Raw genomic sequence first — 27,382 nt, forward strand, 5'->3', positions numbered from 1 at the left:
CCTTATCTTAAAATCACGTCTTTTTGCAGTCCACGTCCATTAATGATTCCTTTGGAAACCCTCGAGTCTTCCAATCATCTTTTACTGTAGCGGCACCCTGAATTGGAAAATCTGACTCGCAATTCCACCCAACTGAAATCGACAATATGGCAGATGTTGGTGGAGGATTGTTAAACAATACAACGGTTTCAGTACGAAAATGTCCAAACAACAGACTTTGGAGGCCTGTAGGCTGTAATAGGTTAAAAGTTAGGCAAATTCCATGAAATGAAAGAGAATTGAGTAGTTATATATTTCACAAGAAATGCACTCGTCGGGATTAATACGCTCGGGGGGTCTCACTACGATAGAAAACAAACAAACAAACAGATTCGTTCGCCGCCCATGCAGCAGTGCAAAAGGCATAATGAACAAAGAAGAGAAATATCTCAAAGTCATTATTGTTAATCGAAATTTTCACGCACGTTGGAAGTTGTCAAAAAAGAAACATTTTGGAATGGAGGAAATGGCATTTGATAGTTGATGCATCAAGGAAGGGAGGGAGAAAGAAATATCTGGACGGGATAGAGACGGGAGGTGTGAAAGATTGAAAGAAGAAGACGTGGTGGCGTGGGTGGAGGGTTCCACACTTCCACTTGTATCAGAGGCGCACATGTTTTGGTGGGGCCGATGGGTTAAAAGCTCAGAGAAGTAAGCGACGACACCAAGTTGTCCATTTAAGCAATTTTACCATTTTGGTCCAATGTCCTCCTATAATTTCTTCTTAAGTTAAAGAGACGCACCCATTTTTCACAAGTATATAGCCTATAATATATACTACATAGATCATTAGTCTTTTTTTTTCCCGACAATGATGACAATTGTATAATCTATTCTATTCTAATCTACAGGAGAGGAGAGTCTAAAGAGGCGTGTACTAAGAGTTAACAGGTATACAAATCTGACTAGATCAAAGAAATATTTTAACACCACTTTTGAATTTTTTTTATTATAGATGAGATTTGATCCCCTACCTACAACCAAAGAGCGACTTAATCATTAGTTAATCTTTGATGGCCTAAATCATTAGTCAATTTCTGTGATAATAAGGTTGTTGCATAATATTACAAAACAGCAAGGATTGTCAAATCAAAGGATGCCAGCACGGGATTAATTGGAAAAAAACAAACTGTATGCGCCCGCCGTTGTATTCGTATTCAAGTTTTGTTCTTATTTTCTTCTTCTAAGTTCTATCTATCTAGAATAGAAAAGAAAGAAAAAAAAAAAAGAGCGCTATAGATAGAAGCTGACTTTATAAGAATAAGATTGCTCTTTAAATTATTAAAATTTCTAAATCTATCAGTTTCCTATCAGTTGTGGATATTTTCATCCCTGATTTGTAAATACTTTCTTTCGCGAGTATTTAACATCCCAAATGGTACGACTAATAATGAATGAGGGATATTTCCAACTATCAAACTTACAGCGTTTCTGATACTATTAGAATCCCAAAAAAAAAGGTAAAGAATTTTTTTCCCTTGGGGTAGAAATAGGTGGAGATGTGACGAGCCATGTTACACTTCTTTTATTTTTTTATTTTTCGAAAACGATAACTATTGTATAATTTATCTATTTTAGATTACATGAGAGAAGGAGGTTAAAGAGACTTTGTGTTAGGAACTAGTAGGTACACATAACTTACCAGACGAACCATGTTACACAATTGAGGATAATATACAACTCACGATGAGAATGAATTTCATGTCGATGAGTGATTGTTTTTAGGATTTTCTTTCTAAATTTTACTATAACACTATATTAATAATAATAATAATATAAAATTAATTTTTCTTACACTGATAGCATATACACTATTAACGTTGGATAAAATAACACTTATATAAAATTTAAATTTAAAATTTAATTTTTACACATATATCAAAGATCCAATAATGATAATACTCTGTGGATTTATATAAAATTTACTCTAATATATAACGAATAAAAAAGTAAAACGCAGCCAAGGTTCATCTTTCTTTTCTTTTTGGGTTTTGAGAGTTTATCCTTAAAATCCAGTTGGGTATGTGAGCGTCCGCCCGAGTCAACAGGGAGTCGCACCCAGTGCCGACCATTTTTCTGCTTTTTCTCTCAAACTCCGTCTTACAAATATCCCGTATTACCCACCGCCCACTCCCAGTCCACCATCAGCACCACTTTATACAACACAACATGAACATAGTCCGTGCATAAATAAATACTCCATCGGTCCATCCTTAAAAGCACCTGGCCTGACCAGTCCAACTATCCATCTTCAATTTTCCCTTCTATTTTTCCCCCTCACAACTTCTCCAAATATTTAGCCCAAAAGAAAAGAAGGAAAAAGAAAAAGGTCAAAAATTATTCAATGAGCGATGACTCGTTCACTCAGAATTCTGTTATCCACCGTCACAACTGCCAATTCGACAGCAACGACGTCGTCCCCTCCAGCTAAACACTCGTCACCAGCGGCCGAGCCACCTCAGTCCGTCGCCGTCGAGTCCGACTTCGTCGTAATCCTCGCAGCTTTACTCTGCGCTCTAATCTGCGTGGTAGGCCTCATCGCCGTAGCTCGCTGCGCCTGGCTCCGCCGTGGAACCTCCGGTAATGGCCGCGTTCCCGGGCAACGTTCCCCTAACAAAGGACTGAAGAAGAAGATAGTCCAGTCGCTGCCGAAATACACTTACGACTCCTCCAGTTCCACCACCGGCGCCGGAAATGGTATTGGCGCTGTCACGGGTGATTGTGCTATCTGCTTGGCGGAGTACGCCGACGGCGACGAGATCCGAGTGCTGCCACAGTGCGGCCATGGATTCCACGTTCAGTGCATTGACACGTGGCTAGGTTCGCATTCGTCGTGCCCGTCGTGCCGGCAGATCCTCGTCGTTGCTCGTTGCCAGAAGTGTGGCGAGTTCCCGGCGATGAACGTTTCCGGCGCAGCTCAGGTTCCGACGCCAGCGGAGACTCAAGTCAAGCAAACCAGATCAGACCGTAGAGCAGCAGCTGCAGCAGTTCCCAGCTCGAGCTATTTTTTACCCTAAAAGGGTAAATATAGGTAAAATAAAAATGAAAGAAGAAAAAGAAAAGTGGAAAGCTGTAACGGTGAAAACTGCTTATCTTGTCTGGTTCGGATGCATACAAATGTACAGAGATTCGGATTAGAAAGTACAGTGGAAAAAGTTTGAAACCCGTGACGGAAAGGGCGATCTGCACGTGACCTTTTTTGGACGCAAAGTCGCAAACAAAGGGAAGAGCTAGAAAGTGAGAAGCGCAGGTGAACCGGTACCACGTGTTGTATGGCTGAAGAGGAAAATGGACACATTGGCTGAAGCCCTATGTCCCTCCCATGTCATTCTCTACCTAATCAATTTGTGGAAGCTATTAATTCTTTCTTCCAATTTTTTTTTTTTTTTTTTTTTAGGGTATTGCCACATTACTCCTTGTATCGTTGTTAGCTTACTAGTTTAGCCGCCTTAACTTCTCTTTGTGGCCATCGATCTATCTAAGTGTCTTTTACTGTATTTAAACATGTAATTAAATAATATATATATCCACTTATCCAGAGCAAAGATTGGCCGAGTGATCTAAGCTACAATTTGTCCCCTAATATTATCAGCAATGGTAACACCGTTTCCTCTTTTTTTTTTTTTTTGTCAGAAAAAAGGACTTGGTCTCACTTCAGATCCCAACCCTTATTTGGGTTGTTGGGTTATTCCGCATTTTTGTTACAAGGGTCGAATTCTGGTGGATGCCCTAACTAGGGACTATACCACCAGGTCAGCTACTTTGGAGGGACTAACACCGTTTCCTCCTTGCCGATTGATAAAACAATCCTACCACAATATATCCAAATACTATCCAAATTCTCTAAAATTAGAAAAAAATAAATAAAAAGGAAAAGACAAAAGTGCAGCATGTAACCGCATTTGGCGGATCGATTGGATTAGTGCTTATTAATAAAGTAACTCCATTTTGACAAAAAAAGATAGTAGTATTACAAGTGTAGTATTGCCAGCGTATGAATTGGTGGTGAAGTTCTTTCTAGTGGCTATTACACTGACGCATGTAGTTCTTTTGGAATGGTGCTTTTTGCTTGGATCATAGGAGGAAAATTTGTGAAATGAATCTTTCAATTAATTAAGAAAGAAAAGGATGAGCATCATCCTCAACCGACACTAGCCAAGTCTGGGCGTGAGAATTGAAGGAAAAAAGCCGTTTCAGGTCCTCCCTAAAGGCTGCCTGCAAAGCTCTACATCAGAATGGATAAGGGATATGCCTCATTGCATTCCGATTCTCAGTTGAAAGATTTGCTTTTATTAGTAAAAAATTAGTCACTCCCTAAAGAAACTGCCAAACTCTTGAGATTTTTTGTCACTGTAATGCGTACAGTCCAGAAACGTACGATGTAATTTTCGGCTCAGATAATTGGACCACTCAGACCAGAAATCGACGGAACTTTCTGGAAATGAATAAACAAGAAAAATTAGCATTTACAAACCTAACTAGATTGTTCTTACCATTATTACTGTTCCTGTAGAATGTCGCTTTGGAAAACAGGGCCTTGTTTGGCAAGCAAGTTTTTTGCCAAGTTTATTTGCTACAAGTTTTTTAACAACTTTAACTGCACTAATTTCAAAAAATTTCTCAAAGTTTTTAAACCATACAATTCAAAATATTTAAAAATTTGCACACTTCAAAAAAATTTTCTACGACTTCTACAGTAAGTTATAGTAAAGTTTTAAACAAAAACCCAAAAAACTCATTTATCAAAAAGGGCCCAAATTAGTATGCTGCACAGGTTTGATATAATACTGTTATATTTGGCATTAAAACAAAATCTAGGCAATTTTCAATTGTTGGTGGAGAGAAGTATGACTAAAGAATCCAAAAACTTTCTTTCTTGTTATCACATCATAAAAAAACTAAAAAAAAAAAAAACTATTAAGATTTCACCCTGTGTGCTTGCTTGATCATTTACTCGCTCTTGTTTTAAGGCCGTTTTCAAGTTAAGATTAGGGGGAAAAAATTGGGTTAAGAAACTCAAATAGTAATAGGTTATCTTTAAAAAAAAAAAAAAAAGTAATAATAGGTTATTACTTATGAGTTATGACTGAGGGACGAGAACATGCAGTATTTATATCCAAGTGGGTAAACGGAATTGGGGCACTGCAATTTGCCTATGCATATTACCATTTATAAACAAAAGCAACTTTAAAGAGAGTTTTTGAGTAATGATTCCACAAAATTTACACGAAATTACCAAGAAATAATACAAAATCATTCGAGAAAGATAAATTTTGTTAATGTCTGTTTGGTCACTGTCAAGCCAGAAAGAATTTAATGTTCGGTCCAATATTCCATCAGAACAACAGTCGTCTTGCTGCTAATAGTTCTATTCTTGATAAAAACCAAGGAATCATCAAAGGCATATATTTTTAGCACGAATTTCACCCCAATAATTTTCCTTATGAAATTGATGATGATTGAAGGGATCTTATCATAAGCTCCCCCACAATCAGAACCAATTTTGGTACATTAGAAATCACAAATTCTTGGATTTGTGACAGAGCGCGAGCTAATTGTCTTAATCATGGATGAGGACATTTATGTGACGATTATCATGTCAAGATATACGATAAGTCAATTAGTTTTGCATAACTTCTTTTTGGGTTTTCTAGTTTTGTGAATATCAATATGCATTTGTATAGCATACTCTTTTCCTTAGTCTTCACGCAGCATCCGTAGACCATAATTGCATATTATTTTTCACTGCCTATTTTTTTTATTTTTTTTTACTTATTCTTTTTTATCAACAACTAGTGTTCAAGACACACACCAACGTGTGTGCAACTAATAAGAAAATATATTGTTAAAATTTTGAGTGAATTTGTATCATTTTCAGAAGAATTGGTTTCATATTTTTGTCATTAGCTATTAAAAATATTCGCAAAAATAAAGTGGATAAATAGATAGTTATTTAGAAATAATTCATAACCATAATTGGCAGTTGATTATATTAGGTGGTTAGTAAGGGTGGCAACAGGACGGGTGCCCACGGGGATAGAAATGGGGCAACATACACCTGCCCCATCTCCCACCCCGTCCCTCACATACCGAAAAAAATTATATATATGTATTTAAATTTATAGATGTATATACAATACATATATATACATAATATGATAATTTAGTTATAATCCAATTCTTTATATTTAATAATATAATTAATAACATAATTGTGAATACACAATTGTGAATTGGTCCCATTACATTTCAGTCTGATGATTTAATGTCATGTTCATGGCATTGACAGGTTGCTAATTTTCTTTAGTTATTAGTATTTGTAACTCGTTGAATGGTCTAAAATTGAGTACTTGAATATTTTTTTATTGAATATTTTGCGATAGAATAAATGATAAAATTGTCCTGTAGATGAGCAGATTGTTAATATATGGTAAGTTGATTTCTTCCCTCGCGGGAGAAAGGGGGTGGGGGATCCATTGCCACCCTTACACAGTTAGTGAGGGTAGTTTATAAAAGACATAAAGTGACAAAAATTTGTTTAAACCAAAAGCCCCTCCCCGTTTATATCATATATAGTAGAGATATCTTATAAATTAAAATTCAGTAAATTCCTGAGTTGCTGAATCTGCTTACTAGATCCATGCCCTTATGAAACTAAAAAAAGTCTGCCAAGAGAATACAGGAAAGTAGGAACCTTTGCAGAGCACAAGCACTTTTCCAAAGTTATGCATCATTATCAGTCATGACTAAACAAAGAGCACCCTAACAAAAGAGGTTCCTTTCCTTTACCTACAGTTTCTTGAAAGAGATGAATAATTAGGTACGAGGTACATTTGATATATCTTCTCCCTTGTTTTGACAGCGTAAATCTCAAGATTTCCACTACTAGTGCCCGCAGCTGCGTTAGTGGCATTTCATCCCCCTGCATCATTGTACGATGCATCAACTAAAGAAATTTGCTTTGATCTTTCATTTCTTGAAAGGAGAACGAGAGGAAAGGGCTCAGTCTGTCCGTCTCGGCCCGCATATCCTATATGCTCCATTGGCAGATGAGGAGAAAATCATCCAACCAAGGTCGTCCATCCAAAATGGGTATAAAATATCTTCCACTAAGCCGGGGTTGTCAAGGAAAAAAAATATATATATACTTTAACAAATGTTTCGGTAACAGGAAAAGTGCAATTACTAGATATTTTGGTTTTGACAGAGTCAAGAAAGTAAATTATGAGTTCGTCCTTCTAGATGATTTAAAATGAGAAATTTACCAATATATTTTTCTTTACCGGTTTTTACTTTCTTCTTCGTTTGTCATTAACGTAATTACACAAGCACTTGCCATCATTATTCAAGCAATTTCAATAATAAATTATGCCACAAAAAACACTGCATTATGACAGGGATGTTTTAGTCATTATCGACTGGTATCTTTAACATTTTTTTATTATTAATTATTTCAAGTTAATGTTACCATTGGTCGAACTCTTTCAAATATTACACCAGAAAAAAAAACACGTAGTACAAAAATAAATATAAATAAAATAAAAGTATTGAAAGAGGGACGCCACTACTCTTAAGTAAATTTCTAAATGAGTATATGAAAACTAAATTGCCCAAGTTTACTAGGAAAAAAGCAGAAATACTTGCAAAATGAGGCCCATTGTTGTAACAATAATGTGATTGGATAAGTTGCACAGACATGAATCAAGAAAATACAAAGAAGGATTCATGTAAATCTTAATTAAAACTGTATCGCCCACTGGCCAACTTACACCTTATAATAACAATTAACGTTGTTTTCGTAGCTTATTTTGGCACTAGGTAATGGCCAGTTGTAAAATGCAATCATGTCGGTTAGGCCGAACCATAATTCCACTGCCCCAATATATTTTACCTACCGGAATTGAAATCCTCGATGACTGATTGAACAACTCCCCCGACGAGCAAAGTTTTGAACCCCACGAAAGAGAAAGAAAGAAAAAAAATAAAAATCCCAACTCCACAAGCAACAACTTCGGTCTTACTTTCTTGAACCACTTTTTGAGTTTTGCCAAGGAAGATGGTCAAGAATCACGGCAATGCACTTCACCTCCCCAACTGCTCCTTTTTTGTCCCACTAGGCGGAGGGCCGTCAAACAGAGAGACATTGGTACTGGAACAAATTGAAATCGCAACAAGAGGAGTCAACAATTAAAACAGGGAACACTTACATTTTGCTAGCCAATCCATAATAGCTCTAATCTTCTGGTATTAACTTCATCAAATGCGGCTTCTATAAGCCAAATCATACTTCTGAATAAGAACAGGAATTGGCAAAATAGTCATCACAATTTCAATTTGAGCCTTTGACAGTTGATCAGAAGAAAAGTACATATTGGTTGAATCATGAAAATGTGCATAAACTATCTTTAGACATACCCAACCTGTCACTCGCTTAACGGATCATACGAATAATTAAGCCATATTAGAGTCAGTAAGGTCCAATTATTGATACATCCTGTAGATCCAAATTTTGTCGCAGTCCTTAACAACTGCTTCATTAGCTGTACAGTGAGCAGATACACGTCGTTTTACTCTCCGAGTTTCACGTCATTTCGCTGAATCCACCAAACCCAACGAGCGACAATTCCAATGCAGAATAGCATACAGAAAAAAGGGTAGCAAAAGCTTCCCAAGCATACTTGAGCAGGAGAATTAATGATTGTACTCTTGTTCTGAGAAGAGAAACATTTTTGGACTTCCAATTCCTGTTTACCCAGCTGAAGAAGAATGTCGTCTGAATCTTGTAACAGGCAAAATTAATGTAACCCATCAGTTCAATCCTTCTTCATCTTCACTAGAATCACCAAACATCGCAGCCATTTTCATTGCCAGCTTGGCAGCCATCTCCCTCCTCTGGAAATCAGGCAGCAACCTTAAGCTGTTGCGCATGTTTCCAATCTCGGACATCAACTGATCCAGATCCTCAAAATCATATGTAGTACCCTCATCAGGCTCTGAGGCTGTGCCAGCCGCATGGAACTTCATCGCTTCTTCCTCATTAGTTTTGCCATGCATTGACGTTAAAGGCTCTGGCTGGCCTTCAACTGACCTGTTTTGGCTCTTTTGGTCGCAATCTCGTGAATCAAAGTTCTGCTCAATCGCTCCACTAGTCCCTGAAGTTGTGGCATCACCTTTTGCAGATACCCATCCCACCTCTGTGTCATCCCATGGATCAGCTGAACCAGCGGATAAGATTTCATATTCAAGTTCAAAGTCTGATTCTTCTTCTGACAACTCTGAGAATGAACAAATTAAATAAGGAGTTCGTAAGCACACCTCCAACATGAAACAAAACTGAAAGAGGGAAAAATATTAACTTTTGTGTCAGTGGGGGGACTTTGAAGGAATCAAGAAACCAAGGATTAGTGTAAGAACCTTCTTGTTCTGGTAATGAGGGTTCATGTATCTTATCACCAGATTTTAAGACCATTCCAGGCCACATATGAGCAGAGAGAGCCCCATAAAGACGTTGCACACCCTGCAAATCACCATCCACGGATAAACCTGCCATGAAACTAAAAGCTCAAAAAATTTGAAACGTGAAACTACATCCACGACCGGATAGCTAGACAGTGACCAGCATTTCAAGTTCAATTTGAGAAAATTGAGGGGATGGAGACTCTGTTGCATTAACTTAATAGAAGGAGAATCTAGCACAAACTAATAGAGAGGAATGCAAATTAGATCAAAGGATGAGAGAACAGCTGTTTCATGAACTCTGCAATATTTGGTCCTGGCAAAATTCCCCTTATTGAGCACTAAACTTGCTAACTTTACTCCTGCCGAGTTTACCATATTTAGAGGCCTAATAAATCAGGAAAAAATGTTGATAAAATCTCATTTCAAACAAATCATACTAAGCCCACATGACATAATATGGGATTAGTAGAGAGAGAAATCAACTAGTCGGCATGTACCCCTGTAGGTCTGCCTAGAGGTGAAGTGCATTGTTAAATGAAACTAAATCTTACTGTTTATAACACCCACCCAAGCATTTTATACCGAGGGCAAAGGAAAAAAAAATTGGAACACATCCATCCAACTCCTTTCTTGTTAGAATCTAGCTATATCTGTGATGCAAATATCAAGGCAGTGAACTTGTGTGGGGCAAAATCTTTGAAATTAACTTGCAATCAATGATAAAAAAGCCTTACATTTGTCAAAATCTGCATTCGTTGCACAAGCTTCGATGTACTCAATATTGTGTTCAATACACCAGTCCATACAAGACCTTTTCATCTCCCATGATGGTTCATCATCTCCCAATAAGCTACTACCTTCAGTTTCAGAAATCCCATAATCCAACTCTAGACTAAAATCACCAGAAGATTCACCAGATTTCAGCAAACATCTCCTGTACTCAACATGAGCTGGGTGACCAGGAAGGAGATCTACTTTATTACCAATGCACAGCAGTATGTCAAACTTTTGAATATCATTTTGGGCCACCCAATCTTTTAGTGCACTGAAAGACGAGAGCTGCAGAAAAACACAAGAGCAACACATTTGCCACATTAACGTTGTAACTTAATGAACCTACTGTGACTTAGAGATTACATCAAAGTAAAGATCAAGGAAAAAGGATAGTGACTAACATCATTCATATCGAAGACCATAACCAAGGCAGCCAACTGGTCATATCCTGGCAAATTCTGAATAGCAAATTCATCATTAAGATGAGCCATCCAAAGAGAAACATCAGCTACATAGTACTTGGTGTTGATTGTCCAGCTGGTTGTTAAACCAAATTGCAAAATTAACAATTCATACATAATTTAAATTGTTGGAAACCACGAAAATGGACTTTCCTCGGAGACAAATAAACATAGGATAGAGTAGTATTATTAACTCACCCGTATGCAAAAGTATCAGATGATGATGAAGAATCCGAGGCAGTTTCAAAATCCAGAGAAAGTAATCCTACAATTAGAACATTTTCAAAGAAAAATGCATGCAAGAATTAGCTTAGAAAACCACAAAATTTTCTAATTCCCGATATAATTAAAAAAAAAAAACAAATTTGACCAAAATTTAACTGCTAAAACACAGAATATGAAATCACAGCATACAAAGTTAATTCATTTTTGTAGATTTTAGGGTTAAATTTACAAAGCAATGAATTTAAATGTACAGATATACTAAAACTTACGGGAGAGAAGAGTCCGTTTTCCGACGGTGGGAGATCCGATCATGAGAATCCCCGGCCTTTTCTCTAGCGACTCCCGATTAAGTACTTCATCTTTCTGCTGCTGCTGTTGATTTTGATCCATTTGGATTTCGATTTTAACTTCTATGATTGATTGATTGAACCTATAAGACCAAATTCCAGGATCCAAGAATCAATTGGGCACTACTGATGCGACTTGAGGAGGATTTAGCAAAGATGGAAGCTTTGAAATTTTTAGAAGGGGAATATTCTATAAACCCTAATCCAAACAGGGAATTAAGGAGGTTGCAACGACGCCGTCTGCGTAATTGCACCAAGAAATTTGATAACTCGCGCTTCAAAAGGCGCTTTCTTTCGGAGTACGACTTCCCACAACGACGCATGCAAATTTTATCTTGCCCTTTCCCGTATACTTTCCTACCAAGTTCACGCTTGCCAAGCAAGGGTACAAACAAAACGAGTTTAATCGAGCAATTCACGAGTTTTTTCTATCAAAAATTTAAAACTCAATCAGGCTCGTGTTGACTATGTTCGAACTTGAGTTCGAGCAGTTTGAATTATTTGATCAGTTAATTCAAATTTAAAATATAAATTTTAAAACATCGCCGACTTTAATCAAATTCAATCTAATTTCACATATATTGTCAAGTCTGATTGTTCAAAACTTTTACGGTTAATTTTCTTCCTTCAACCAATTCGGAGGTTTGATAAGCAAAAACTAACCAATGTTTATTGCCTTTTTATTTTTGTTTTGCCGACATTATTAAGAAAGTTGAAGAAAAGGCAGGAGGAAGAAATGGGCTCAAAAGTGGCTGTCTCAGCTTTTACCACATTAATTTTGGGAAATGAATAGTTAAACCAGCCTCCATAGAATCATGGATTAGCTAATGTTTTGCTGAGATTTATTTGTGTAACAAAAAAGATGATGTAAAATATTGGGACTCAGTTCGAATAAGTGTTCGTGTTCTAGCAATGCAGCATCTCGAAAGTAGGTCTAGAAAATGGAGCCTCTGATGACTGGGAACATCCCAAGTTTCACTATTTTAATGGCTTGAAAACAACGTCAGCCCTCCATTCAAACACTACTGTCCCCTGCTTTTTCTCAATCACACCCTCCCATTCTTTCACAAGTTTTACTATTACAATTCTCACCTGTTTGGAGTAAAGGAACCGGAGAGAGAGCAAGTTGATCGAAGACTTCTAAGAAAAACAAGTTTAGTTCAGTTGCCCCTGCTTAGGAAGTAGAGGAGGAGAAAAAAGCAGGATATAAGTCCTGTTTAAATCGACGCTTGCACTTTTCCTAATTCAGGAGAACATCAAAGGAGAAACTTCTTTGAATAGATCATCTCCATTCCTTCATTGCTCATCATCACAACTGTAGCAGGGAATCTTCTCTTCTTTATTCAACCTTCATAATGTTTTATCTGTGAACTATTCTTTTGTGCAGGCTGAATCACTATGACACTAATCTACATTAATAAACTGGTTAAATATGGATTAACATGGGCTGTATACAGGTTCTTGCTCAGTTCTGTGCCATAGGATACAGATATATTGAAAGTTTCGGTTTGAATATCTGCTTGTGGTATCGTATGATCTAGACAAGCTCGAGTCTTGATCATTACTGTGGTAGAAAACCTCCCATCAGTTGGATGCTGACTAGTCCATTTGTTTGCTTTTGCTCTGAGTGTTGTGTTGTTCATCCTACTACATGTTGTGCCGCTGCAGTAGACGAATTTGAGTACCTTATCTCATAGGCTCCGTCTATTAACTATATACTTCACAAACTATACAAAAAAGATTACAAATGCGATAGAAAGTAGTCCGTCCAACAGCCGGCCGAAAAGGATCTCGAATAGAAATCCTACATCAATAAATAAAATCCCCATAAAAATACCCCTTGTTCTTTTAGATGTGCGTATCAAGTTTATGTTTGCGGAGTCTTATTGCCAATCAAAAGATTCACATTCAATTGGCTTAGTTGAGGTGTACTAGGCCAAGCGATACCGTTTGGATTGCTATTTTCTAGAATTTTTATGTTAAAATGCACTGTAACAACTTAATGTATGTGAAGTAAAAAATGTGATTGAGAAATGTGTTCACGGAAAACTTAATTTTTTTTTTTTTTAGAGAAATTTAGCAATCCAAACAAGGGCCTGACACATTTGATGATGAGACAGAGAGCAATCAACAGTAACATGATTACACAAGCAGAAAGCATTTAACAATAAGATAAAGTGCAACAGTGCGCTCTAATCATTGGCCTCAAGCTTTTTGTGAATATTTCCCAACTAGTTTAGAAAACCAAAACGAACAAATAAAGGGGGTGTGAAATGTCTATTAACTCCTATCAATGTAGGATATCTCGGCATTCTGAATTTAACTCGAAAAAGTAGCGGGTATACCTAAGAATATGCAAATGAACGAGGCAACGGCTAAAGAAATTTGTCATATCTGGATCTCAATCTTGCCTGTGATCATCTCTTTTCTCCTGCAGACTGTCACCAACATTCTCAGGTACTGGCCTGGAGAACTATCCAACAATGTCATAACTCTTAGCTCACATTCTAAGCACCTTATATTCCAAAAAATGATAACCACATGAACCTTCAAAGCCCTTGGTATCCATCCTATTGTTCTTTTGCTGCAACTTGCTTTGCACCAACAGCAAAAAACTCAGTAATGACTTCAAGGGGCATGCCCTTTGTTTCAGGAACCTTTAAGAAGACGAAAACCCATGATATGGCACAGACAACAGCATAGATGCCAAAAACACCAGCAAGGCCGATGGAGGAGAGCATTACAGGTAGACTGTAGGTGACAATAATGTCGCAAATCCAAAATACAAGAGCACATATAGCTATGCAAAGGCCACGGGTTCGGGTAGGAAAGATCTCTGCACAGAGGATGTTTGGAACTGGACCAAAGCCCATGACAAAGCAGCAGAAATAAACCACAACACTGATCGTGGAGACAACAGCATGGGCAGTATTTCCCAAGTTAATAACATTGCCTAGGACTAGAATGACCAGAGACAATAACAAGAAGGGCAATGTACTCAGCAGAAGCAACCTGAAAAGGAAAATACTCAGTCAAATGTCCAGTTAAATCAAGTTGAACTTCTATGCTTCTACAAGTAAAAATGAGAGAACATTCCCATTCCAATTCTTTCATCTCCAATCTACATTAGAGTGTGTTGGTGCGCTTGCTTTCGTATTCAAATTGTTGAAAGAAATCAATGAAAAGGCCTACCATTGCGCAGGCTAGACGTAGATAATGAGATATCTTCTAAAACATAAAAACGTGCAGTTCTGGGTTCATGGCCTACAATTTTTAAGAACTTCAGAAAAAATTCAAACAGATACAATACTGGTGAATCTAGGTTTCATCAGTAGTGCTATTACCTCCTGCCTGCAACATCCATCAACTTCATAGCAACGCCTATGCTTGGAAGCATCAACAAGGTTGTAACACCACTTATAAGGAAAGATGAAGAATCTGAACCAATGCCCATGTTTGATAGAAGAACTCCTACACCCGCTTGTTCAAGAATTTGTGGAGTATAGTAGAGTACCCCATTTATGCCTGAAAACTGTAAAGGTACAGAAAAACCACAAATGTTCAAGGATGGAATAACAAATAATTTCATTCATTTACGCTGTTTAGAAGTTTTCAAGATATATTTGTTCAGCTCACTTGACAAATGTAATTTTGCTGAAGATCTATCAGTGCAGTTCAGAGCTTAAATTTAAACTAAGAAATCCTTTCAGTTCGGACAAGGTCATGAAACAATAGTCCAGATAAATGCAAACAAGAATGCAGCTAGGGGGATGCAAATAGGAAATGATTGTAGGTTTATTTAGAGAAGTAAGATTGGTAAGCGAGGTTCAGAAACTTCTACTGAGGGGGAAAAAGTCATGCAGTTCAAGGAAAAAGCTCTGCAGTTTATGATTCAAGAAGCATCAACTAGTTAATGCTTTCCTATGCTTCCTCCAAATCTTTTTTGAGCAGGAGAGCTTGTGTACATCATACAGCAGGAGAACAAAAACATGCAAGATGGTACCTTCAGATTTTTTGTCAGGAATTCTCTGAGGGAACTGAATTCCTAGCCCCATCATAGAGAGACAAAGCAAAAGCGTACGAGGACCAGATAGGAAGCAAATTTCTTGGGAATAAAAGATTTTCTGTGTATACATGTCATGTAGCATAGCTAAATCTTTGTAACAAACAGTAGAAATTACAGCCTTTTTGCTAAAGCAGATAGCAATATTGCCCACATGACTTAAATAAGAAGACAACTCTCCCTTAGGTCACAGCTATCAATCTACACTCTGATGAATAACCAATAAAGGCCATCTATGAATGAGAAGTTCCTTAAATTTCACTGTAGTTTTGCAAGATACTACATAAGAAAAACTTAGTACTGACAATGAAATTGTACGTATTGGCCTACGAAGCCAATTCTTAATAAGTTCACAGACAAATTCAACTTGTGAGCTGAATACAACACCTAAGGCATCAGTATTGCAAAAAAATAGGCGAGTCAATGCAACATCAATTTCCAAAACACGTATACAAGAGAGCATTAAGTAAGGTTTCCTTTATTTATGCACTGTAAACTGTTTCAAATCTGTTTAGAAACTAGCAAGCATTAAAATGGTTTCCCCATTACTTTCGAAGTCCTTGAATCTTGTGATTAACTTTATTCGAGACAACAATTATATAGACAATTCTATGGTAGCAGATACTTCTTCAATTCATGCTAAATTTAGGATGCCACTCTACTGGTATACATTCAACACACAAGGAAGAAGACCAATTCTAATTTATAAGAGAACAACATTTATTTTGCATTCCTTCTCCTCGAGGAATGCAGCAGAATCACAGGACAAAACCAAAGAAGAGAATTAGACATGTCAGAATGTTATTTATGTGTTCAACTCATGCCATGCCACTTAATCAATTTACCTGCTGAAGTATTTGAATTAGTATTCCGACAATGAGTGCGTGTTTGACTCCTGGTTCAAGAAGATCCCTCCAACTAGGCCCCTTAACAGCAGACTCAGATGGTTTATCCACTGCTTCTATGATGGAGCTTTGACCGCTGACATCCTCTAAGCGGAGAACAGATTGGCTCACAAGAGCAGCAGCATGTATACATTCACCATCTACAGGAACATCTGCACCTGGTAATGATAAAATGGACCCACGTTGTGATCCAGGGACACCCTCCTCACGTAAATAGATTCTCTTGAGTCCTCCTCCAGCTTTCTCATCTTTCCTATATGCAAGCTGCCAACCACCACCAATACCCATGCTACCAACTTCTTCACCAGCATGTCCGTGCATGAAGCTCGCATTGGCTCCACGTGAGACTGCATCCTTGTCTGTATTTGTACCCTGTCTTGAGAGCAATGGACTCCTTAAGTTGTCATCAGATTCAGCACCAGAAGCATCAGATATATGATGTTCACCATAGTCTTGTGCCTCCTCATCCCAATTTTCATTTTTACCCGGATGCTCTGCCACACTTAACATGCTGCCAAAGTTGGAAAACAGCATGCTTCGCATACTGCCTGTTTCTGGCAGCTTTTCATGAACACTGCCAAATAGAGTGACCATGGGATCCATAAGAGGCACATTCTGATTTGCCAAACTCCCATGACGGGAAAGACCAAGAGTACTCTGTCCCCTGACAGGTTTTGCAATCCAGGAAAGACCCTCTTGAGCTCCATACAACTTGATTTGGTCCTTCTCAACTTCATGGTCCTGGTTGTCGTTAAGTTCATTGTCAGGACCAATTATATATTCCTCAATGGATGTTTCACCTCCAACTCCCAGGCCTTCAACCAATAAAGCCATTTCACCTGTGGACAGGAGGAACCTAGCATTACCAACATGTTAATGGGCTTTTTGATTATAAGTTTCAATCTCAAAATCTTGTATGACATCAGAATTTTACAGCAAAACTTGTTATTTTGTTTCATTGATTTTCTACCACATAATGTGAATCTGAAAATGCATGACTGAAAAGCATGTACTAAAGACCTTCATCTCAACTGCTTAGGTACCAGAAACCGGCATCAATACAGAAATATATCACTAGATACAATAGAATGCACAGAGAAGTTCAAGTTAAGTAAATTGTATCAGAAGATCCTTTTCAAATTTTATCAGCTATTGCACTACATATCCCTCACTATATGGTAAGAGCACATCTATACACACAAACACACAAACACACACACACACACACACACACACAAGGAATAAGAAGTGATAGACTTAGCCATTATCAGCTACAGGAAATCGAGAAATAAACATTAGAATTGAGAATGTCAATCTTGGATCTGCAAAAGAAAATATGTGTTGACATTTCAAAAGTATGCATGCAATGAAAGTGCTCTGAGCTTGAAGTAAGAAAAGAATGCCAAGCTAAAAAGAAGCTCAAACGAATTGCTAAATTGTCTACCAGCTTGAGGCAAGGAATAGTATCAATCAAAACAAACCTGTCACGTCCTCCCTGCCACGTAGTCTCTGTAACACTTTTTTCGCCTCCTGCATCTGCCCTTTACTGACAAGCCACCTTGGAGATTCAGGCAAGAAAAAAACAGCCAATGCAAAATATGCTAGAGAAGGGATTGAAAGAATCCCAAGCATTAGCCTCCAACTGGGAGAATCTTGCAATGACATTCCAAAGACCATGCAGTATGACAAAAACATTCCTGCAGAACCAGCAAACTGTGGAAGAGTGTTCAATAGCCCTCTTATTTCTGTTGGGGCTGTCTCAGAAATATAAAGAGGAACAAGTGTAACTGCGAGGCCAACTCCAAATCCATCCAATAGCCTTCCTAAAAGCAGGACATATACATTTGGAGCCCACAACATCACCAACCCGCCAAGGAAATACAGGACAGATGAAATTACTAGCATTGGACGCCGTCCTAGCCAATCTGCCACAGACCCAGAGAATGTTGTTATAACTGTGGCTCCAATAAGTGACATAGCAACAATTAGCCCCTCCACCGTTGGCTGAGTTTGAAGATTAAATTCCCTTTTGATGTAAAGAACAGAACCTGAAATATAAAAGATGTAATTCTTTCAGGAATTAGCGGTTGTGATCGCAGCCATGAGTTTGGAGTTCAGAATATAATTCCCTCAAATACATGTAAGCTCAAGTCACAATTAAGAGCGAAAAAGATAGACTGCATTAGATCATTGTTCAGAGTGGAAGTCGAAGCTTGAAGACTGAAGCAAAACCTCAACTAAAACCACCTTGAATAATTATACACACCTGCTATTGTTGCATTATCCCATCCCTGTACAAAGTTCCCAACTACGGCAGCAATTGCTACCAGTACAGCTCCCCTCATTTTTAACGAATTCCACCCTTTGTCCAACTGTTGAACCTTTTTTGCAGATTCAATTATCTTGAACTCCAAATATTTTCAGCTTTTACTTGAACCTATAACCACAACAATAAAAGCTTCAGAATATGCATCTGACATTAACAGAATTGCAGAAAATTGTAATCAGGAGAATTCCCCAGTGGCAACATATAAGAGCGCTTGAAGCATGAAAGTACAAGAATCAGAAAGAATCATTCAAATAAAATTCATCAGAACAGATGCAAGATCAATCAAATCTTCACATACAATCAGTTTACTAAGATTAAAAAGGAAAAAAAATCTAAACTTGATTTCAGTTAACCTTGCCATTGCCAACCTATCTATTAGCAAATGGAAAAATCAGCTCAGAAACTCAGGAAACTAAACACAATCATAAAATACAATTCAAACCAACGTATCAAAAAAGTCTTGAAACACAAGAATATGCTATGTAGGTACCTTAGGCTCAAGAACAGCGAATTGTAAAGGTACTGATGGTAATGTTGATTTTGTATTATACTACATGCAGAGATCTACCAATGCTGAAAAGGGAATACTGTATATAAAAAGATGGGCTCTTTTTTCTTAATCTTTTGGTGGGGTTATGTTTGTTTAAATACAGAACCTGGTGGCAAAAGAATCCAAAAGCCAAAACAAAACAGAGCTGTACTTTCTTGATTGGTGAAAAGGCCAGCGACCCAATACACAAAATCAATAAGGATTTAAGACGGTCCCTGTCAAAGGTGCCTTTGGACGTGTAAAGGAGAAGGGCTGCTGTAAAAGAAGGGAAATGTGAGAGAGGAGGAGAGAGGTGCAATTTTCTGTGGTATCGCAAAACCAGTTCAAAGGGGATGATTTGCGGGATGGCAACAGAGGTAGGAACGTGCTTCGCTGATCTGTTGTGTTTCCTTCCTTTTTTTTTTTCTCTCTTTGATTAAGGGACAAACTAATTGTTTTAAAAAATGTGCAATCCTCGGAGAGATTGATGATTCATCGGAGAACTTAATTTTATTTTTATTTTTGTTGGTGACTTCGGAGAGTTTACGAAACTGATTGTGTCAGAAAGAAAGACTAGATTCAAGATCCATAACATAATTATTCTTTTTCCCATTTGGCTTTTGGACGAACATACGCCATTATTTTGTTGGTACGTGAAATCACTTTTGGACAAACATACCAGATTTTAAGGTTTTTTTTTTATTATTATTTACACTATGGTTTAGAAGAAATGAATAGAGAAGTGAGAATGGAATAAAGATTTTTAGTGATTGCACTATATTCAATTCTAGAGTGTAGGGATAGCAATACTTGGAAATTTCAATTTGAAAAGGAAACGCCATTTATCATGCATTAACAAAGAATTTAAATGCATTAACCAAATATTTTTTCTAACAGTTGCCTAATGAATATTGGTTATACACTTCATTTTCACATTATTTAATATTTAAGAATACACACTTAAATTTATAATGCATAACTTATTTGATTTGACTTCACTTCATAACTTGAAAACATTTTGATTTGACTTCACTATCTCATAAAGCTAAACCTAAAAAAAAACTTGAGTTTTTAAGGCTTAATTTAATTGATAGAAACATGAATTAGGTCATTATGAGTTCGAATTTCAAGCCCTTCCCTTTCCTCTTCTCCTCCGTTGTAAGGTTTTGAATCTCTTCATAAGTTGCATTTTCACATCGATTAACTATAGCTATTGTAGTGTTTTGAAGCTATTTGTTATTGTAATATTTTGCATGGGGATATTTTGATCTTAGTTTCTTTGTTGCATAATTAAAATTATTACTTTTTTGAATACAAAGATCTAAACGAGAAGGGTACAAGTTTTTTAAATGGCAATCAAAATTCTTAAGTATAAACTAATCTCATCACAACTTACATAGTAATCATTCTTACAAAAGCTAACTAGTGGCATGTTAGTCCAATTAGTTTCACTTTAGGGAACTAGTCCTAGAACCAGGGAAAATTATTTTTAGTTTTTTTTCCCTTTGCCGAGGTAAGATTCTATTCAATAATATTCAATTAAATACTCGTTCCACGTCATCTTGACGTAGCCCTCATCTCATTTCCGTTTGTTTCTGCTCTTCCCCATATTTTCCTTCCATACAGTCCTTTTCTAGTTCTGTCTGGCATTCTTCTGCTAGCTGCTGCATCCGTATGATCATGTCTGCAAAAGCTCGAATTCATCACACTTTTATGATCATTAGCTGTAAATTTCAAATATTTGAGAAATGCTTGGATGCACACTGCCCAGATCTTTCTTGTTTATTACTACCACTTATACAAGCAACCTTCTTTCTTATTTGGTTGAATAATTATCTCATAAAGCTAAATAGTTACGTAATTCGATTAATCTTCTATGCATTGACAATGCATATATATTGTCAATCTATCTTAAATAAATGAAAACTATGCAAAATCATGCAAAATTTAAATTTTATACTTATGTCAAGGATTCAACAATGATAATTTATACGCTGTCAGTGTATATAAGAATTACTCCTTAAAGATTAATCTTTCCTATAATGATGGTGTATACATTGTCTATATATGTGATTTGCTCAAAACTTAATTGCAGAATTTATTGCCTGATACACTCGTCTAGCAATTGCAAATTCATAATTTCAGTTAAAGCCATCCTATACTATTGCACCTGTTAAATATACATGGTCTGACTCATGCCTCCGTCAAGCATACATGGGATGCTGAGGTCAATGTCACAATCAAATATCAAGTTTTTTACAGCATAAAGAAGACAAATAATTTGTAGCAAATGCAAGTAAGTTGCACTGCACAAATTTCCAACTTCTCGACTCGATTGTCGATTTTTTTTTCTGCATCGGACTATTGGTAATCTATAGGCCAAAAGTAAATCCACCCCACATGTGGAAGATTACATATAAATCCAACTTGTGAAAACAAGAACTATAAACTTTGCCGAAGATAATTAAGAGACTGATTGGGCACGTAAAACAATGCACAAATCTTCTATACGTCTTCCTAATTTGCCGACAAATGTCCAACTTGGAATGCACATGCATGACAGTTTCATATAACGTGAGCTCCTAAAACAATTAACGAAGAAGAAGACCATGAATGGTTTACATTCGATTTGCAGAACCAATCCACGACCTCACAGCACCAATACAAGTATATATAGGCTTAGACATCCGGGGGTGGTAGATGCAGCAAGAACATATTTAGCAAATGGAACAATCTTGATCTCCAACTCTGATTCTGCACCAAATATTGACAACTTTTGATTTATGGACTTTGTGGTATAGTTTTTTTGTTGATCACATCAGGTTAATGTAGAAATGCTCAAGCATGACTAGCTATATGACTCTCCACAGCTAATTTGATTTGCTTTGCGTGGAGATGAAAATAGAACCCGTGAAATCTTTAATTTACATTGTTGCAGAAACAAAAAGAAGGGGAAATTCAGGGTGAGGTGATAAGAAAATGTTTATGGCATGGTGCAAGGATGGATTAATAGCATCGCCCTTCTTTGCTTTTGAGGGGTTGCATCGACAAAATTGTAAGGTAGGTAGCTCCACTAAATGAAAAGGACACTACCTTAAAAGAAGGCTGAGGGATCACTTTCAATCACACTGAAAACTTACTGCATTTGCTTGAACAAGAAAAATTGGTATAACATAACCAATAACCATTCTTGTCATTTCTCATGGTCAATTTTGTCTTCAAACGCGTTTAGTGATAGGAACAAAACACTTGAAAGAGTATTAACAAGCACTTAATTAGGAGATTATTCTGAAATTCCAACCTTCAGCCAGTGAGGAGGTTGATCCCTGAGGTCAGGGAGGGACCTTTAAAACAACATTCTTGGCAAAGTGGTTGCGTTTCTCTATTATTAGTATGGCAAATGCTCATTAATTCCAAAATATCGATATGTCTCTATTCAATCATCAATTCAGCATCGAATGCACTAATACAATGCCAAGTTGCCTTAAAACATATATAGTTTACGTGATGAAACGTTGTATGAATCCATCTTAGCTAATTCATGCTATACCAACCTTGTTGAAATTTAGATTGTCGAATGCACTTAATTCGCATCAAATTCATTATGTGAGCGTGAGAACGCTCACATCTGTTATTCTTTTTCATTTAAACACTTTCTGAAATAAATCTCAATGGTTGAAAAAATTAGTCTTTCGTAACTCTCTTAACGAGTATTTTATTGCGTACTGATTAGATAAACCTAACCTTCAAGAATTGCGAAAACATCCTACAAATTAAGGTAGCAAAACATGTTAAAAAAAAAAAACATTTGTTGTCGTCAAGCAAATGGTTTGATAATTATACGAACATTCTACCAAAAAGAATTTTTTTTTTTTAAAAAATGTTGTATATGAGCGTTTTGATTTCTCGCAATACACCTCATTGATGAGACGCGCTTTCTTAAACAAGGTCGTATAAATGTTTCCCATATTTTCTTAATTTATGTTGAAATAAATATTAAACTTCATTAATTGTGCTTTAGTGATGTTTACTTTGGACTTCCTCTTCATAATTATGCTTTCTCCAACGTAATTGTGCCCGAGACTATATGTTTACCCCTAATCCACGAGAAAACTATTGTTTCAAACTACATTTTCCTCTAAGGAATATGTATACGTGTTTATGCATATGTAATTTGTATGTACTTAAAAAATCAATTTTGGCTTCAATTTGAAGTTTTGTTTGGTGAGAATGGAGTTATCAAATCTCTCTTGCTACCCCTTTAATGAAGATGCAATATTGTCCTTCACTTGTTCACCAGTACGATCAAAGGATTCGGAATGGACTTTTGAGGAAGAGAAACTTTTTGAAAATGCCCTTGCTGTCTATGACCTTAATTCTTGGGATTTGTTTGAGAAGATTGCTATCAAGGTCCCCGGAAAGACAATTGAACAAATTAAACAGCATTTTCAATTGCTAGTTGAAGATGTTAATTTCATTGAAACATGGAGTGGTCCACTGCCCAATTGCAGAACAACCAACAATGTAGAGCCTGAATCAACTCCAAATAGCACTTTAACTTCTGTTGAAAATCGGCAGAAAAAGAAAGGAACTCGTTGGACTAAGGAAGAACACGAGTATGTTTCATAAACCCTTTTGTTTTTGTTGTTGAATCGATCTTCTCATCTGTTAATATAAATACATAAGCCTCAAATTTAACAGGCTTATATGTGATTCTGTGCTAAACAATACCGGAGTGAAATAAACAAGCTAATTTCTCGTAAAAGAAACTCTGCTTATTTGCCAATTTTCTCCGCTCTTGATTCTCCTTTTCTTGTCTTTTCTTTTTCAATTCTGGAATGTACGGTTTTGAGATAATCGGTTATTTCACACTATTGTTTACACGGAAATTTTGTGAATGCTGCTCAGAATATATATGTGTTTTCTTTTTCTTCTTGATCAAATTAAAGTTTAGCTCGATTTTCATGTTCCTAGCTATTTCTGGGAGATAATTCAAGATTACTTTCACTTTATTTGTTCAGTGGAGGCCCTTGGTTCATTAAATGGCGAATTATCACAGTACAAAATGAGCAAAAGACTAAGAAGTTTAAATTGTAATTACAAACCATTGTGCTGTTTGTGGAGTTTTCATTTATAGAACCATCTATTTTCAGAAGAAATTAACACCAGTTGCTTTGCATTTTTTTCTTTGGGGAGTCATGTGAGCTTTATCAAACAGTTATTAATCCATTTTCATCTTAGCACGTTAGCATCTCTCGTTCAATCTTTAAGTTGATTATTTCTCTTGTTTTATGTTTTGATGCAGGAACTTTCTACTTGGTTTGAAAAAGTATGGCAAAGGAGATTGGAGAAGTATTTCAAGGAATAGTGTATTGACAAAGACACCAACTCAAGTTGCAAGTCATGCCCAAAAGTACTTCATTCGCCTCGCGAAGTTATCAACCACCTCAAATCCTCTATCCTCAGCTGCTTCTCAAGGCAAATCTAAGATTAAAATGACTCCTCCATCTCAACGCGTTGCTGCTTATAGTAGTGCCTCTATATTCTACCAGTCACCTACTACAGCTACATCTATCATTAAAAGGACATAATTAAGATGATCTCCTAATTTTGACAGTGAAAACGAAGTGCAACTTTGTTTGTAAGACACTTCGGTTACGAGTTCGAAATCTTGAAAGATAGGTAAAACTCCAGTTTTGATTGTGTTAAAAATAAAAATTAACTCGAGACTAAGACAAAAATTTACTTTTATACTTGTCTCCCTTCCCGTCCCCAGGGCAAAACGAGCCCTAGAGGCAGGTACTCAAATTTTAATGACAAGTGGAGTAATTATCACCAACACTTTATAGACATTGCTTTATTAATTTTGTTCTTTTTAATTTCGAAACCTCTCATTTAGACTCTTTTCTCCTTACCACCCAATCTATCGCTCTTGCTCTTGAGAGGGTACATAAATTAATAAGATCTTACTATTTCTATCAACGGGAGAAACGTTGACCTTTTCTGGGAATATTGGTTTTTAATTGGAATGAAGCACAAACGACTGATTCGATGTTAGATATGGATTAAGATTGTCAGCTGTATCGCTGCCAAATTCGTTTAGATTCGAAGGTACTGACTGACCTGTTTCTACTACGCCTCAGATTTGAAAAGTTGAATAAGTAACATAAAGTTGATTTAATAATAGCAGAAGGAGCTGATCAAGCCAACTTTCGTGTGCATGTACGAATTAAAATAAAATATTGTAGAGTCAAACTGGTTTCCCGGCCGGTATACAAATTTGTGCATTTGTGAATTGTTCTACGCATTTAACCATTAACTCTATTTTGTTTGATGCCATGTTAATTTGATTAACATCTGTCATTGTAGCAAAACTCGGGTCGGGTATCAAAGATGATTATTCATATGCCCAAACTTATGTACGTAGGATTAATTTCTCTTAAAAATCAACTCCATCAATTCACATATATATATATATATATAGCGTTACAGAACAGCCAAATTGTGATGAAAGGAAACAAGTATGACAATAACAAAGACACTTTGTACTAAATTGCTTCGAATTATATGTCAAAGGAAAAAACTCCGGGGAAAGGAATATTTGAATCATGGATACACGAGGAAAGTACATTAAATTGCTATATGATCATAAGAGAAAAGAAGCCAAAGATATACAGGATGCACTATTTGTGGTAATTTCTCGATCGAAAGGATGCACTATCAACAGGACTTCTAGCCTACGACGAGGGAAATGTAAGAAAAGGTCAAAATCCTAGCTTGGTTGAGAGCCATCACGTACTATTCAGCTTATTGAAGTAATGTAAACTATTCAGCTTATTGCTTGAGCTTCATCCTGAGCTACTGATCAGTTCAACTTTCGCTCCACCAAAGATTAATTGCATCCATCGAGAATAAAAATCACAAGTTCAAGAACTAACACAAGGTTAATATTTTTTGCGGATTAATAAGCTGCTGGTTTAGTTATTTTTCAAGGGCACGACATAATAGATTCCATACTTAATTATTTTACGTAGAAACTCATATTTCATGACCATGATGCTATTCAATTCACAAAACGCAATTTGTTTGGAGTACTTTCTACCAGCAGCACCGGGTGGTGGTGGTTTGTCCCGGCCAAAAGAAAAAGTCTTTTCGGTCAAGAAATTGAATGAAAATGAAGACTACGTACACTCCATAATTTGTTATATGTATAATCTATATTCTAATTTTTTTTTTTTTTAGCTTTTTCATGATGCTTGCATAGCAATTAGCATAGTAACTCTCTCTTTCACTCAATTAGTCAAGAAATCTAGTAATATATTTCGCACACAAGCAATCCGAGTGGTCACTTACCTGTTTGTAGTCTTTGAGCAGCCAATTAATAGACAGGATTATTGTCTCACAAATATCATATTAATTTCCAAAACATGCACCGACATTTTTGACACGTGTATGATTGACTATATGTAATCACATTACATACATCCACGTATACACAGTTACATTTTATTGGTTTTTTTTTTTGTTTTTTTTTACCGAAATTAAGGATGGAAATGGTCATTCACTTCTTGAGATAAATGTACAAATTAATTAATCTGCATTCTAGCAAAAGTAACTGTTTCTTTCTAAGCAAATAGATTAAGGTTTACAATCAAGAATCTAAGGAGACTAGCTAGCTCCATCCGGTGTTTGTTTCCTCAAATGAGACACATTTATTTCTTTCTAATTGTTGAAACCACTTTTATTTCTTCATTGTTGAAACACAATTTGACATTACTCCGTAACTTCTTTTATTTATGCATGCAGGATGTCCCTTTTTTTTGTGCGTTGTTGTGTGGCTGGAAAAACATATCAGAGCATTTATATTTGTGATTACAAAGACTCCAAGGCAAGTTGCAAGCCACGGCCAGAAGTACTTCAGAAACAATCCTACTCCATTTTACAAGCGTAGTTATAGCATTCATGACTAAGACCTTATTCTCTTCTAATTATGTTTTGAAGATTTGCTATGATATCGATCGGTTTCTGGGATTTTGCAGCACTCTTGGATGCAGTTGTATTTCTCAGTGGAATGGTTGCACGCATGTTTTTTGGATGAGCAGATCGTGGTGAGTATTGTTCTAACCTTTTAACGCTTAAAATTGAACTTTCATGCATCTTGGGGCCAATCCGCAAAAATAAACCAGATTAAATTTCACTGACAGACTAGTGACAAAGAAACCAAGTGCGACGAGTAACAGGCAGGCTGTCA

At 36.6% G+C, this 27,382-nt stretch overlaps 4 protein-coding genes across 4 annotated transcripts; 2 read left to right on the forward strand and 2 right to left on the reverse strand.

Annotated features, from left to right (window-relative positions):
• Window positions 1-2,050: 2,050 nt before the first annotated feature.
• Window positions 2,051-3,603, forward strand: LOC113777687 (RING-H2 finger protein ATL80-like). Its single transcript, XM_027322850.1, has one exon. The coding sequence runs from the start codon at window positions 2,391-2,393 to the stop codon at window positions 3,054-3,056; it is 666 nt and encodes a 221-aa protein (XP_027178651.1). The 5' UTR covers window positions 2,051-2,390; the 3' UTR covers window positions 3,057-3,603.
• Window positions 3,604-8,247: 4,644 nt separating this feature from the next.
• Window positions 8,248-11,611, reverse strand: LOC113778779. Its single transcript, XM_027324272.1, has 6 exons — window positions 11,228-11,611; window positions 10,932-10,998; window positions 10,674-10,809; window positions 10,233-10,557; window positions 9,454-9,582; window positions 8,248-9,314 (listed from the first exon to the last, which is right to left on the reverse strand). Exons 1-6 carry the CDS (start codon window positions 11,346-11,348, stop codon window positions 8,848-8,850), a joined length of 1,245 nt encoding a protein of 414 aa, XP_027180073.1. The 5' UTR covers window positions 11,349-11,611; the 3' UTR covers window positions 8,248-8,847.
• A 1,869-nt stretch (window positions 11,612-13,480) lies between these two features.
• Window positions 13,481-19,166, reverse strand: LOC113778348 (monosaccharide-sensing protein 2-like). The gene is made up of 6 exons (XM_027323734.1): window positions 19,093-19,166; window positions 18,540-18,710; window positions 17,755-18,321; window positions 16,214-17,112; window positions 14,650-14,837; window positions 13,481-14,317 (listed from the first exon to the last, which is right to left on the reverse strand). Exons 2-6 carry the CDS (start codon window positions 18,616-18,618, stop codon window positions 13,876-13,878), a joined length of 2,175 nt encoding a protein of 724 aa, XP_027179535.1. The 5' UTR covers window positions 18,619-18,710; window positions 19,093-19,166; the 3' UTR covers window positions 13,481-13,875.
• A 4,195-nt stretch (window positions 19,167-23,361) lies between these two features.
• On the forward strand, window positions 23,362-24,722 carry LOC113778001 (transcription factor SRM1-like). The gene is made up of 2 exons (XM_027323239.1): window positions 23,362-23,747; window positions 24,437-24,722. The coding sequence occupies exons 1-2, from the start codon at window positions 23,362-23,364 to the stop codon at window positions 24,720-24,722; spliced, it is 672 nt and encodes a 223-aa protein (XP_027179040.1).
• The last annotated feature ends 2,660 nt before the right edge of the window (window positions 24,723-27,382 follow it).

This window comes from Coffea eugenioides, chromosome 7 (genome assembly GCF_003713205.1).
Source record: "Coffea eugenioides isolate CCC68of chromosome 7, Ceug_1.0, whole genome shotgun sequence".
NCBI classification, from domain to species: Eukaryota; Viridiplantae; Streptophyta; class Magnoliopsida; order Gentianales; family Rubiaceae; genus Coffea; species Coffea eugenioides.